Source organism: Lissotriton vulgaris, chromosome 8 (assembly GCF_964263255.1).
Source record: "Lissotriton vulgaris chromosome 8, aLisVul1.2, whole genome shotgun sequence".
In the NCBI taxonomy this organism is placed as follows: domain Eukaryota; kingdom Metazoa; phylum Chordata; class Amphibia; order Caudata; family Salamandridae; genus Lissotriton; species Lissotriton vulgaris.
In genome coordinates, this window is record NC_141696.1 from 235,889,968 (window position 1) to 235,905,774 (window position 15,807).

At 45.1% G+C, this 15,807-nt stretch overlaps 1 protein-coding gene across 3 annotated transcripts in view; it reads right to left on the minus strand.

Annotated features, from left to right (window-relative positions):
- USP16 (ubiquitin specific peptidase 16) overlaps positions 1 to 15,807 on the minus strand; it is a 351,578-nt gene that overhangs the window by 256,728 nt on the left and 79,043 nt on the right. For all 3 annotated transcript variants that reach the window (XM_086934020.1, XM_086934021.1, XM_086934019.1), the window contains exon 3: positions 9,522 to 9,703. In XM_086934020.1, the coding sequence (XP_086790146.1) occupies positions 9,522 to 9,703 (182 nt within the window). The remainder of the gene's footprint in view (positions 1 to 9,521; positions 9,704 to 15,807) is intronic.

A 15,807-nucleotide genomic window follows, 5' to 3' on the forward strand; every position in this document is an offset into this window, starting at 1 on the left:
CCCCAATAGGTATTTTTTCTCTGAGACATAGTGACACATAAGTGGGAAGTGATAGACACATCTACTGTAATATACCAGCTCAGCTTACCTCGCCAAACACCTGGGAAGACCTGTCCATTGCAGCCCCAATGGGTATTTTTTCCCTGAGACATAGTGGCACATAAGTGGTAACTGTTAGCTCGAGTGAGGCTTCTTAAAGACGCTGTGATATTCAAGTGGCATGACAATTAAGCAATGGTTAGGATGTAACTAAGCGCTATCAGGCTAGCGTTCTCCTGATCGTGGGATAATTTAGGCCTTACTTATAAAGTACCATAATTGTGGTATCTGATATGGACAGAAGAGCATATTTAATGTTATATTTTTGTGCGAGCTAGCCGACCAGAGGCTCAGCACTTCCAAGAGAGTGATCACACTGCAGTTTCATAACATGTGTGCACTCTGCTACCAGCCCACAGCTCATTCCCATGCCAGTTCCTGATCAGTGTACAATATTCCCAAATATTGATAATTCTCTGCTTGGACAGGTAAAGGAGCACATCTTTCACTTGTATTTCTGGGTTTTCTTTTTACATCATCAAAACTCCTCTATTGCTTCTATACAAGTTAGGACTAATTCTGGAATAGCAGGATTTCCAAGGTGCCATATCGAATGCAGGAAATCCTCCTGACGGCCTGTAGAATTGCATCCTTGTCCCCATAATGGAAGGTAATTGCCCTTGTAGGAGCACCTGGTGGAGTGAGCAGCACAGGAACACATTACCGAAGATAGGTACCTCGATTACCAGCAAGGGTTGTTTAGTATCAAAGTATGTTATAGATTTAAGCAACTGACCTTCAAACAAGTCTGGCTACCAAGTCTCAGAAATGATAAAGCACACACCGGTTAGAGTTTAACCCCTTCCATGCTGGTGACGAACCCCAGCCGTCATGCACTACGGTGCTCGTGTGCTGATGACGGCTGGGGTTCGTCATGGCCCGCCCCTGTTCGTTTGTTTACCGCACGGGGGCGGAAACGGGCCAGTAGGGAAGGGGTTAAGAGCCACAAACTCAATCAATAAATGTAGTGCTTCAAATTGATAGGGGTCTCAAGAATGGAAAGCTGAGATAAAGAAAGGAGCTCTGATGCACCCCTTTTTTCCCCTCACTCTCTAATATGTAAATCAATGTATATACACTAAACAACTTAGAACCTAAGCTGTTAGGGTCAATACAAAAACCTATATAAGAACAGAAATGCTTTACACCATAGAGTACTTTGTATGTATTGTTCAAAAATAGGCTGTATGATACAAGTCTATCTCAGTTGTTCTAAAACAAATCAAGGAAACAAGAAACTCCTTTAAAGATAGCAGAGAGAATGCTTCGGAAAGAATTCTCACCGTAGAGCCTACAAGTAAAACATGCCCAACATTGCAGATACAAATTCTGAAATCTACTACTCCCGCCACAGTTTTTCCAGCTGAGTATGTATTGATGTGAATTGTTTCTTATGACTTTTAAATAAATTCAGTTTACTATGTAAAGGGTGCCAATACCTTGGAGCCTCACATTTCAAGCAGTATGCATTTAGCAGCTTTTGATCCAGTCTGAACAAGGTCAATTATGGGTCTGCACAGTCTTTTGCTGCAACATGGAATTGGTGGTTGGAACGCAGATGTCAAAAATGTTTACTGACCTTTGCAGGAGATTGGCATATTTATAAGAAATGTAAGCATTGAAAGAGACACCTTTTTTTCTGTCATGTATTATTGTGTCACTACAGGAGTAGTTTCTTCATTAATTGAACTAACTGAATAAATATTACACCAAAGAGGAGTTTTGAAGGTCCCCACTGCGCCCACACGGACTACAAAAAGTTGATAATTTTCTAAAGTGACTGCATCCTTTTCCAGCAATAGTACATGTAGCATATCTTTTTGCAAGAGCCAAGCTACCACACAAATGGCAGACGTGAGCTATAAAAAGTGAAAAAAATAATCACGAAAACACTCCTATAATTGGAATCAACTGTTGGGGAAGAGAACAGGACAAAAGACTGATGGTAACCTAATACACAAAAGAAGTAAATGCACTGTAGGAAAGTGCCCCTTTTTTACATGGTCACCCCCACTTTTTGCTTGGTATTTAGTGCAATTTTGACTGAAGTGCACAGGGTTCCTGCTAACCAGGTCCCTAGTGCTGGTGCGCTTTCCCTAAAACAAGGCAACTGCTCTATTGCTCCTCTATTGGCAAGACCTTTAGCACCTCTGTAAGTCCAAGGTAAATGGTACCTATGGCATGGGTACTAAAGAGGGTCCCTAAGGACTGCAGCATGTATTGTGGCACACTAAGGGACCCACCACCAAACGCATACATGATGGCTTCACAGAACCCTATGATGGTTTTTATCAAATACCTGGTCTTAATAAATCTATACTGATACCAGTAGTGGATTTATTAAGATATGTACCCAGAGGACACCCTAGAGGTGCCCCCTGAAAACCTGCCAGCTTCTCAGAGTGCTGGCTGACTGGAATCTTCGAGCCTGCCACCATAGCCGCGTTTCTGACCCCCAGGAGGTGAGAGCCTGTGCTCTCAGAGATCAGAAACAATGCCTGCTCTAGCTGTACGTGTTTACACCTCCTCCTGCGGGATGGCTAATTAATTTGCATACCAAGGCAAATGTGTCAAAGCCTCTGCTGCCTTTGATATGCGACCCAAGCTTCCTCCAGATCTGGGAGATACCACCTCGTGCCCTGAGGCCCATCTGGCATCAGAACAGGTGGGAAATTAGATATGCAAGTATGCGTGTTGCATCACCAAGCTAGTCACACCCCTAAGGTTGGCTGCCTGATGTGCTCCACGAATGAAGGAATCCACCATCTTGATACTGGTGGAATAAGGAACTCTGGGACAGGGTTATGCCCACTTCCCACAGGAAGCAGTCATATAGGGGGCATAGTGACCCCAAGTGTAGGTAGCCCATTGGCTACTACCCTTCACTCCCCTAAACGCCCCTAAATTCAGTATTTAAGTGGCCTTCTGACACCAGATCTCAGATTCACCTGATAGAAAAGAAGGAGGACGACAAAAAAGAGCAGAAGAAGCGAAAAGTGAGGACTACTGGTAGACTTTGGCGCCAAACCCTGCCTGCATGCTACTGTCCCAACAATCGCGACAACCCGACTTGTCCTACAGCTGTGCCTCTTCCAAAAGCCTCGGAAAGCTAGCCATACCATCAACATCTCCTTTGAAGTAAACAGGCACCAACTGCAATGCCCAGTTCACAGTTCTGCTAACCAACGGTTCGACTAACAAATTAGCCACCCAAAAGGAGGTCACCATGCTCCAAGAGGTCAGATCCATCTCCCCACTAAGTTTGGAGATGCCAGGACCCCGAGGAGCTGCCCTGTATCAATATCCAGAGTGATGGGCACCTTTCATGAACCAACAATTGATTGAAGTCCAATCCCAACTCTAACACTGCAAAGACCGGCCAGCCATCGAGGGACATCAGTGTCGCATAGGCCAGCACCGAGAGTGGGCCAGCTGTCCTGTTTTGTCTCTTTTGCAGGTCTGACCGAGAACCGCGGGACGCACAGGCCCAGCCAAACAAAACCCTCTGCAACCGAGCTCCCAGACTAGCCCCCAAGACCCCCTCTGCGGCCTGTTTCCGGGTGGCCGTTCTTTGCCTATGGTGTGGCGACAGCTACCAATCCATCCAGCACCTATGCACCCAGACACTCCATTGCAGGTAAACACGAACTGCTGATGGATCTTGTGACCATGACCCTTTAACACCTTAAGTCATAAAGAGGACCCTTGAAATACGATTGTAAGTACCTACATGTGCAGTATGTTTCATTCGCTGTAAGAAAGCATTACAGTGTAAATACTGTGTGACATTTTTGTTTACCTGTAAAAATTGATAACTTGAAAAGTACTTAACCAATTATGACATTCTTGGTGTTAAAAAATATACATAAAATAACGGGTATTTTTCTAAATTGGTCTCAAGTTTCTTCTTGAGTGTGTGTCTCATTTATTGACTCTGTGTGTTCAACAAATGCTTAACATTAACTACACCAACTTCTGATAAGCCGCAGGAATGTGGAATTCCTATAGGCCAACTCCCAGGACATATTGTTTGGGGTCAAGGGCAGCAAGTGTTCATGTGTATTTTGTCCTTGAGACAAGTAGGTCAAACCCCCTGCAGCACAAACCCTTTGGCTGCCAGTTTGCAGTACCACATTATGGATCAGGGAAGGGCACTGTCTGCAGTTAAAGTAATATGTATGTCCATTTGTTAATGCTGTTCAAACTTCTATTTATGGTTCATGAATTGAAAGCCTTGATTATTAAGCAATTGACAAAAAAGTGGTTCTGTTGGGTATTGTACAATCTCTTTGGGTTAGGCTAAAGACAGCTCTAAAACACAAACAAGCAGAACTCTCTGATATTCAAAGTTTTTATATATATTAAAAACAAAGACCAATGAAATAGTAAAATGGAATTACTTCATTCCACTACACTACTAGCAAAAATAAGTGCAGTGACTGTGGTGATTCAAGTGACAAATGTGAAACATGTAGTGACACTTATATACAAAGACGTTAAATCAATACACTTTGCAACAAGGAGGGGGAGGGGGAGGAGGTGTAGAACGATATATTTTTTTTTTTTTTTTATCGTTTTGTGGCCAGTTTCATCATAGTAAAAGTTCCAAGGAAAGCAAGGAATTATTGTCCATATTCCTGGAATTATCTTGGCCAAAAGGAAGAGCGTCGACGTTTCGACCCAGGTTGCGCCCCAGTTGGTGGTCGCGGCGGGTCTTTATCAAGACAAAAGGGGGATGGGGAATGTTCAAAAGTTAATGTGTTCCAGAGGGTAGCCCGTTGATCAACCCTCGATATGATGTCATCAGCGTGGGTGCCTCCGCGATGTGGAAACGGCGATCCGAATGTGAACGCCAAAAACGAGCTCTCTGAATGAAACGATTAACGAGCGCTTTCATTCAGAGAGCTCGTTTTTGGCGTTCACATTCGGATCGCCATTTCCACATCGCGGAGGCACCCACGCTGATGACATCATATCGAGGGTTGACCAACGAGCTACCCTCTGGAACACATTAACTTTTGAACATTCCCCATCCCCCTTTTGTCTTGATAAAGACCCGCCGCGACCACCAACTGGGGCGCAACCTGGGTCGAAACGTCGACGCTCTTCCTTTTGGCCAAGATAATTCCAGGAATATGGACAATAATTCCTTGCTTTCCTTGGAACTTTTACTATGATGAAACTGGCCACAAAACGATAAAAAAAAAAAAATATATATATATATATATATATCGTTCTACACCTCCTCCCCCTCCCCCTCCTTGTTGCAAAGTGTATTGATTTAACGTCTTTGTATATAAGAGTCACTACATGTTTCACATTTGTCACTTGAATCACCACAGTCACTGCACTTATTTTTGCTAGTAATGTAGTGGAATGAAGTAATTCCATTTTACTATTTCATTGGTCTTTGTTTTTAATATATATAAAAACTTTGAATATCAGAGAGTTCTGCTTGTTTGTGTTTTAGAGCTGTCTTTAGCCTAACCCAAAGAGATTGTACAATACCCAACAGAACCACTTTTTTGTCAATCACATATACCCAGGTTCTGAGGGACACAGGGTTACCCCATTTTGTCAAAATATTGATTATTAAGCACTCAAAGTAAATGTTGTAATCTCCGACTGCACTACTGACAGTGGCTCCAGTATAAAAATGTGTATACACATTTTCAAAGTTTAGCAACATGAGGCGATGTATAATGCTCCCAGAATGCTCTCCGATTTGATGAAAATATTTGCAGAAGCTTGAAAGCTAGATTGATGATTATTTGCTTTCAAAATAAAATGTTCATACAAAAATGAAAGCAGGAAAAAAACATTTCACTAAACTACTGTAAAATTTCAGGTACCATTTCTTTGCAGCATCATTTAGTAACATGTGTTGATGCATGGTAGTATTTCCCAAAAATATTCAATAATGGAAAATCAGTGTAACCAGTTTCAATAAGATTATGAGAAACAAATAAAAAAGCATTGGCAAAGCCAGTAGGTCTGACATTGGTGGTCAGTCTTTTAGTTTTGTCAATGTGTGAATTGTTTTGCCCAGGTTTTTGTAAATCCATGTTGGCGGGAGAGCTTCCAGGCCCTCATCATTGTAACAAACATTGGCAAAAGCAAAAATTGTTTTTGGTCTCAAAAAGCACGCACTGCCACAGTAGTTACTGTCACTGAATAAAACTACTTTGCGTGCCAATATGCTCCTTGAGAAAGAGCAGAATGCTGTCATTCACAGTCAAGCTAGGAGAGAGAGAGAGAGACAGAGAAAGAGAGACAGAGACAGAGAGAGAGAGAGAGAGACAGAGAGAGAGGGAGACAGAGAGAGAGAGAGACAGAGACGGAGTGAGAGAGACAGACAGAGGGAGAGACACAGAGACAGAGACAGAGACAGAGAGAGACAGAGACAGAGACAGAGACAGAGACAGAGACAGAGACAGAGACAGAGACAGAGACAGAGACAGAGACAGAGACAGAGACAGAGACAGAGACAGAGACAGAGACAGAGAGAGAGAGAGAGAGAGAGAGAGAGAGAGAGAGAGAGAGAGAGAGAGAGAGAGAGAGAGAGAGAGAGAGAGAAAGAGAGAGAGAGAGACACAGAAAGGATTTTATTAAACGCAAAAGGTCATGGTCAACGCCAGACCAAATTAGGGGCCCAATTATTAAATAAAGTCTCAAAAGTGCTCCCTTGGTATATGTCCTTGCTTTAAGTGCAGCTATACAGCTTTGTGAATTACCATGAATTTACAGAAGTGGGATAAGAAATAGTACTCCTAGAAAATATTTGTGAACTGCATTTTAGCATGAGCAAATGTGCATGTGTAGATTTGCTCATTGGCAAATCTGAGTGTTTGCAAGTTCACTTTCCCTCCAACCACCTTTTTCCCAACTCTGGAAGAAGGTTTAAGTCTGCAATTGTCAGGATTAAATTTCCAACATTTCTCCGTATGGGAAAAGATTAGATAGAGAAGAGTTGTTGAAAACCCTTCCAACATGCAAGTTAGTAGGTTTGCACAGATTCAAAGGGGCATTCTAACCCTGGAACTATTGCTTAGCACTACCTTCAGCCTTAGTACGTAGATCGGTGAAAACGTGACAACATAAGGGGATTGCAAGTATTCAAACACTACTATGGTATGAGCCATGGATTAATCAGAGGCTATATCAGAACTCTTATATAATGAGATTGCTGCCATAATTTGTCACTGCACTACATAGCACCAAAGGGGCAAGTGGATTTTGTTACAGGACAAGTAGATTTATGAAGCAACCTGCCCCATGGACAAGTAGATATCACACCCCTGTAAGCCTAAACTGCTCGCTCAGACTACCACAAAAGAGAGCATGTGGGATTATTAATTTAAGCCCTGTAAGCCAATAAGGGTCGTCTGGACTTTCTACATAGTGTACCTCATTTTGGCACACTAAATAAAAAGCCAGCTTCCTACACATTGGTACATAGTTTGAATAAACATTTTTCTGACGAATACACACCCCTATTTCTCAACTGCAAGTCACATAAAGTCCCTCAACTAGTAACGCTGATCTCTTATCTAATCAAGATGGATTCTAGAAACACGTGTAAAATAGACCAATACAGAGAATGAGCTCCATACCCACGTTTTATGTTGTAGATGTTACTCCAATCTCACTATATTTGAAAAAGAAGTTTCTTCATTGTTTATACTCAACTGAACACATGTAGTGAGGATACGGGATGAACTGCAGACATTACTATGTCAGCATAAGTTAGTTATATGCTTAAACGCCATTTTGCTGCTTTTGCCGCTTTTGCACACGACACTATATGGCTCTCGTAAATAACCTGCTTGTGCTCTTTCACATGAGAACTGTCTGTTATTCACAAATCTAGGCGTGCTCTGTGCCCTCAGTCTGCACAGCGCGTCCAAGGTCGAATAACAATGTATGCTGTTAATTCATGTTGATCAGTCCCACGCACATTAGACATAACAGAAAACGCAGCTGCTCAAACTCAAACTCTGGTGCTTTTTATATTGCATTGCATGCATGAGGAGGCACTTGGAGACAACCTTTCCAACACCAAGGAGCTGTTCTTGTTGTGGGATGTGATTCATTCCATCTGATCTTGGAGGTATGGGGTCCCCCATCAAAGCCTAGAGGTCTTCTTATATTATTAATTAAAACTAGCTCCGAGCACGGGGAGGGTGGTAACGGCACTATAATCCAATTTCCACTGTCATTTATAATATGAACTCCCCTTTTGTGTTTTATGGAATTGTAACAATGCTCATCGTATTATTCTTATGCATCTGTTTGTTAGTATTGGCGAAAGTACGGCATCTTAGAGCACGTTAGTTAAAATAAACATTTTAAACTATACCCTGTCTCTGATTACTCACGTTGTGGACTGGTATGAGAGCTAGAACTAAAGCGTGTTCTTGATTCCCACTATTCCTGAGAAGTTTCCTAAGTCACATGTTCTAGGTTGTCTAATCATTGGTAGCTTCGATTTAGCAAGTAAAAAACGAATGAGACACTAATGATAGTTGGATCGGGATTCTGGGCACGGAGGTGGGTTGTTTGGTACACCACAATACACCGAGGTCCTGGTTTCCTGCGCATAGTTCTGTGCATGAGCAGAATCCCTGCAACACATAAACCAGTATCTCCAATGTGATAATGTTACTGAGCTTATATCTAATATACTTCTGTTTCTATCCTGCAACTCAAACCTATGATAGCTCTTGGGATGAGGAAGGAAAATCTCATTGGAAAGATTCAAGAGATTTGCAAACAAGCATGTGCCATAGACATGTTTGAGCAGAAAGACACTACTGTAAAAACTGAATATTCTACTTTTACAAACTACAAGAGCTGTAGAGGGACCTTGAGAAAAAAAGACATCTTCAAAATTAGATTACATTCGCATCAAGAAAACCAAGTAAATTATCCTACCTATTATTTACTTCTTATGGCACAAATTTTGACACATTCCTTATCTTGATGTCTGATTTATACGAAAAAAGAACCGAAATTTGGAGTAAGAAGTTAGGGGACGCAGTTCGTAATGTTAATTTGCACATGTATGAGCTATTTCTAAAGGTTTTGGGTGTGATTCCGCACGAATAAGCAAATAAAAACTAAACTTTTATTAGTCCTCAATCTTTACAAGAAATGTGTAGCAAACAAAAGCTAAATAATGCATTTCGTTTTAGACATCTTCTTCGTTTTAGACATCTTCAATTAGAAAGTCAAGTGTATGTGCCATGAATGAACTTAGAATAGCTTTTTAATAAGACAAATACCGGTCTGTATAGGCATTTTAACATTAAGTTAGAGCAAGCCTTTACTTGCCATTTCAGACAAAATTGTCATGTTTCTAATCCAGTAATCTATGTTCTATATGTATAATAAATCATTAAAAAAAATTAAACATTGCATACCCGGTGGCCACATTTTAGACAAAGCCAGATAGAGGGAACTTCCACCGTTTCCTCCTCCATGTTCTTCTCCTTTGCTTTATTGTCCGTTTGGCAGTCCTGGCAAGTGTTCAATGGTGCCTCTGGTAATGACTTCTTAAGATTTCCTTGTTCCAGGCCCTTCCGAAGATGGGTACATGGTTGTTCTGAAAAGAAAATGTATATACATATTACAGATATGACAAAGGGTTAGAATGCACCAGAGTGGAAATAAAGGAAAGGGGTCAAACCTTCAGCTTGATGGAATCAAAGAGCGCTCTATTTTATATTACTCTCAAAAGATTAAAGAGGTAAGATTCAAACAACTTTTTTTAGTTTCACATAATGCTCCACCTCTTCACATGTATTTTAAATCACTTTACAATAGAGGATAGCTTATATGAATGGCTAATCTGAGGGTGCATGCAATTCAGATCATTCTCTGTACTTGGAGGTACAGAGGTGGGTCTTGAATCCTTTGCAGAATAGCAGGAAGTGTTTCGGAGCTTGAGAAGTTGAATATACATATTTCAAAAGAGGTAGCGATGCATGTGTAGTATCTCCCACTAAAGCGCTTCCATCTTTACACAACAGACCTGCTCACAATTGAATTTCACTCTTCCCCAGATCAACATGGACACGAAATGACAGTCAATTTGGAAAACAAACGACAGCAGATCAAATCCTGGGGGAAACGCTCAGATTCTCTCAATGAGGAATAAAGCTAGAAAGCTGGAAAAAGACCAGCCTACACCACCCCGCTCCTAGAAGAAATAACAAGCATTGGAAATGCAATAGGTCTCGCATTAGGAAAGTTTGAGCTATTGGTATTGTAAATGACACTTTTTTTATTTATGTGTTGGTTTTGAAAGTAGCAAAATTAAGAGCTTTGTCAGTTACAATGTCAATAGTGTTAACTTTTGCAAATGTGACAACTATAGCATTTGTAATGCAATGTGGGTTGTATTTACGTGACTTAGATGTCTTGATATTACAAATAACAATGGCTTTTAATTTTGTAAATAATTAATACTTAAATAAAAGTTATTGTAATTTATAATGGCAATAGCTTAAACGTTTGTAAATAACTTTTGTGAAGATTATGTTCAGTGTATTTTATTGTGACGAAAATCCAAGAACATTGCATTTGCACCTACACACACACAGAACCACACACACACACACACACACACACACACACACACACACACACACACACACACACATATAGATGTGGTAGTGGTGGACCTGGGGGATATGGTGGTGGTGGATGTGGTGGTGGTGGTGATGGTGGATGTGGTGGTGATGGTGGTGGATGTGGTGGTGGATGTGGTGGTGGATGTGGTGGTGGTAGAGGTGGTGGATGTGGTGGATGTGGTGGTTGTGGATGTGGTGAAAGTGGTGGTGGATGTGGTGGTGGAAGTGATGGTGGTGGGTGTGGTGGATGTGGTGGTGGTGGATGAGGTGGTGGATGTGGTGGTGGATGCGGTGGTGGATGTGGTGGTGGATGTGGTGGTGGATGTGGTGGTGGTGGATGTGGTGGTGGATGTGGTGGTGGTTGATGTGGTGGTGGTTGATGTGGTGGTGGTGGTGGCGGGTGCGGTGGTGGTGGGTGCGGTGGTGGTGGAAGTGGTGAATATGGTGGTGGTGGTGGTGGATGTGGCGGTGGTGGATGTGGAGGTCATGGTGGATGTGGTGGTGGATGTGGTGGTGGATGCGGTGGATGTGGTGGTGGTGGATGCGGTGGATGTGGTGGTGGTGGATGCGGTGGATGTGGTGATGGTGGATGCCGTGGTGGTAGTGGTGGATGGGGTGGTGGTTGTAGTGGATGTGGTGGTGGATGTAGTGGTGGTGGATGCGATGGTGGTGGATGCAGTGGTGGTGGATGCGGTGGTGGTGGATGTGGTGGATGTGGCGGTGGATGTCATGGTGGATATGGATGTGATGGTGGATGTGGTGGTGGATGTGATGGTGGATATGGATGTGATGGTGGATGTGGTGGTGGATGTGATGGTGGATGTGGTGGTGATGGTGGATGTGGTGGATGCGGTGGATGTGGTGGTGGTGGATGTGGCGGTGGATGTCATGGTGGATGTGGAGGTGATGGTGGATGCGATGGTGGATGTGGTGGTGATGGTGGATATGGTGGATGCGGTGGTGGTGGATGCGGTGGTGGTGGATGCGGTGGTGGTGGATGCGGTGGTGGTGGATGCGGTGGTGGTGGATGCGGTGGTGGTGGTGGATGCGGTGGTGGTGGTGGATGGGGTGGTGGATGTCATGGTGGATGTGGAGGTGATGGTGGATTTGGTGGTGGATGTGGTGGTGATGGATGTGGTGGTGATGGATGTGGTGGTGATGGATGTGGTGGTGATGGATGTGGTGGTGATGGATGTGGTGGTGATGGATGTGGCGGTGGTGGTGGTGGTGGGTGCGGTGGTGGTGGAAGTGGTGGATATGGTGGTGGTGGTGGATGTGGCGGTGGCAGATGTGGTGGTGGTGGATGTGGAGGTCATGGTGGATGTGGTGGTGGATGTGGTGGTGAATGCGGTGGATGTGGTGGTGGTGGATGCGGTGGATGTGGTGATGGTGGATGCCGTGGTGGTAGTGGTGGATGGGGTGGTGGTTGTAGTGGATGTGGTGGTGGATGTAGTGGTGGTGGATGTGGAGGTGGAGGTGATGGTGGATGTGGAGGTGATGGTTGATGTGGAGGTGATGGTTGATGTGGAGGTGATGGTTGATGTGGAGGTGATGGTGGATGTGGAGGTGATGGTGGATGTGGAGGTGATGGTGGATGTGGAGGTGATGGTGGATGTGGAGGTGATGGTGGATGTGGAGGTGATGGTGGATGTGGAGGTGATGGTGGATGTGGAGGTGATGGTGGATGTGGAGGTGATGGTGGATGTGGAGGTGATGGTGGATGTGGAGGATGTGGAGGTGATGGTGGATGTGGAGGTGGAGGTGATGGTGGATGTGGAGGTGATGGTTGATGTGGAGGTGATGGTTGATGTGGAGGTGATGGTTGATGTGGAGGTGATGGTTGATGTGGAGGTGATGGTTGATGTGGAGGTGATGGTTGATGTGGAGGTGATGGTTGATGTGGAGGTGATGGTGGATGTGGAGGTGATGGTGGATGTGGAGGTGATGGTGGATGTGGAGGTGATGGTGGATGTGGAGGTGATGGTGGATGTGGAGATGATGGTGGATGTGGAGATGATGGTGGATGTGGAGGTGATGGTGGATGTGGAGGTGGTGGTGGTGGATGTGGTGGTGATGGTGGATGTGGTGGTGATGGTGGATGTGGTGGTGATGGTGGATGTGGTGGTGGATGTGGTGGTGGTGGATGCGGTGGATGTGATGATGGTGGATGCGGTGGTGCTGGTGGATGCGGTGGTGGTGGTGGATGCGGTGGTGGATGCGGTGGTGGTGGTAGTGGTGGATGGGGTGGTGGTTGTAGTGGATGTGGTGGTGGATGAAGTGGTGGGTGTGGTGGTGGTGGTGGATGTGGTGGTGGTGGATGTGGTGGATGTGGTGGTGGATGTGGCGGTGGATGTGGCGGTGGATGTCATGGTGGATGTGGTGGTGGATGTGATGGTGGCTGTGGTGGTGATGGTGGTGGTGATGGTGGATGTGGTGGTGGATGCGGTGGTGGTGGATGCGGTGGATGAGGTGGATGCGGTGGATGTGGTGGTGGTGGATGCGGTGGTGGTTGTGGTGGTGGATGCGGTGGATGTGGTGGGCGTGGATGCGGTGGATGTGGTGGATGCGGTGGATGTGGTGATGGTGGATGCGGTGGTGGATGTGGTGGTAGTGGATGTGGTGGTGGATGTAGTGGTGGTGGGTGTGGTGGTGGTGGTGGATGCGGTGGTGGTGGATGTGGTGGTGGATGTCATGGTGGATGTGGAGGTGATGGTGGATGTGGTGGTGGATGTGGTGGTGATGGTGGATGTGGTGGTGGATGTGGTGCTGGATGCGGTGGTGGTAGATGCGGTGGACGCGGTGGTGGCGGTGGATGCGGTGGTCGTGGTGGATGGAGTGGTGGTTGTGGTGGATGTAGTGGTGGTGGGTGCGGTGGTGGTGGATGCGGTGGTGGTGGATGTGGTGGTGGATGTGGAGGTGATGGTGGATGTGGAGGTGATGGTGGATGTGATTTATTTATTTATTTATTTTATCGATTTTTAGAGCGCGCAAATACCCGAAGGTGTCTCGGCGCTATTGTTGCAGAACTCTCTGGCGGAATGGGAAGAGTTAGGCTGGGAACAACCAGGTTTTCAGTTTCTTTCTGAAGTTAAGCAGGGTTGGTGCACATTTGAGGTGGAGAGGGAGTGTGTTCCACAGTTTGGCCGTGGCAACAGTAAAACGTTTGTCTCCCCAGTTGGCCCTTCTTGTGCGGGGGACTCTTAGCAGGTGAGCCGAGGATGAACGTAGTGTCCTTGGGTGTTCAAGCGGGCGGAAGGCTTGTCTTAGGAATAGTGGGCCGTGGTTGTGGATAGCTTTGTAAGCTATGCATAGGGCTTTAAATTTGATGCGGCTCCTCACCGGCAGCCAATGAAGCTGTCGGATGTAGGGGGAGACAGAAGCAAATTTTTGAATGGATAGCAAGGTCCTGGCTGCTGCGTTCTGTACTGTCTGTAATTTGTTAAGGACCTTTTGTTGTGCGTTTAGAAGCAAGGCATTGCAATAGTCAGTTTTGAAGAAAACTAGTGTACTGACTAAAGTTTTGCCTGCAGAAGATGGTAAATAAGGGATGAGTTTTTTGATCCTTTTCAGAATGTGGAAGGAGGATGAAACCACCGAATTTGCATGCTGCTGGAAGGACATTTTGTTATCAAAGATAACCCCTAGGTTTCGTACCTTAGTTACTGGTTCTGGAGGTTGTCCCATCTGTTGGGGCCACCATTGTGGAGACCAGGTTGGTTGCAGTCTCCCGAATGTCATCACTTCTGTTTTATCAGACTTGAGCTTAAGACAGTTTGATGACATCCAGGAGCTTATTGCCTTCATTCCGGTTTGGAAATTCGCGGCAACAGCTGTGCCGTCGTCGTATACGGACAACACCAGTTGTGTGTCGTCTGCGTATGTGTGAGGGAGATTCCGTGGGATTTGATGACCCTCGCTAAGTCGGACACGTATATATTAAACAGTGTCGGGCTTAGCGAGGATCCCTGTGGTACACCGCATGGCAAGGAGAAGGTCTGGGAGGTGTATTGGCCTAGTTTCACCGTTTGTGGGCGCTTGGACAGAAATGAAGCGATAAGCTCCTTAGCTTTGTCTTTTATTCCTATGGCCGCGACACAGTCGATCAGGGTGGCATGATCGACCGTGTCGAAGGCCGCGGACAGATCTAAAAGTATTAGGATTGCGGCTTCTCCATTATCCATTGTGGATCGTATCTCGTCCGCAGCTTTTATGAGCGCAGTCTCCGTGCCGTGTCCCTGACGGAATCCGAACTGGGTGTCGTCCAGAAGGGTGTTGTTGTGAATATAGGTTGACAACTGCTGGTTCATTATTTTTTCAAAAATCTTGGCCGGGAATGGGAGGCATGCAATGGGCCTGTAACTGGCCGGCAAGGAAGGGTCTAGACTGGGCTTTTTTAGTAAAGGTTTGATGATGGCTTCCTTCCATACCGAAGGGTAAGTGCCGGATGTAAACATTGCGTTGCAGATGGTGGTTAGCGACGGTGCAATAGCCTCTGGGATGAGATTGAGAACGCCTGGAGGGCACGGGTCTAAAGGTGAACCAGATCTGGTTCGGGCGATCAAGGGCTGGATGATTTCTTCCGTGGTGTTTTCGAAGGCTGCAAATTTTGGGGCGTTATCGGCAGCGGATTGTCCGATAGCGGTTGAAGAAGGGTCAGGCGAGAAAGTGGTAAAAATGGCTCTGACCGTGTCTTCGAAAAATTTGGCCAGTGCATCTGAAAGGGCCTGGGATCCTTCTGAACGGGGTGGCAGAGGATTGGACAGATATGTTACCACCTGGAATAGTTTCCCTGATGAGTTTTTGGCCTTATTGATTTGGTTGGTATAATAGGCGGTTTTTTCTGATATTATGAGTTTTTTGTAGTTAGAAAGGGTGTTTTTGTATGTGCTCTTGTCTGCCTTATTGTAGTGGCAACGCCTCTGCCTTTCTAGGTTTCTGCAGTATTGACGCTGTAATCTGAGTGATTCAGAGAACCAAGGGGATGATGGAAGTTTTCTGTACAGGTGAGAGGTTTTTATGGGTGCTAGCTTGTTACAAGCTTCATTCAGGTTTTCCAGGTAAGTGGCCGAAGCTG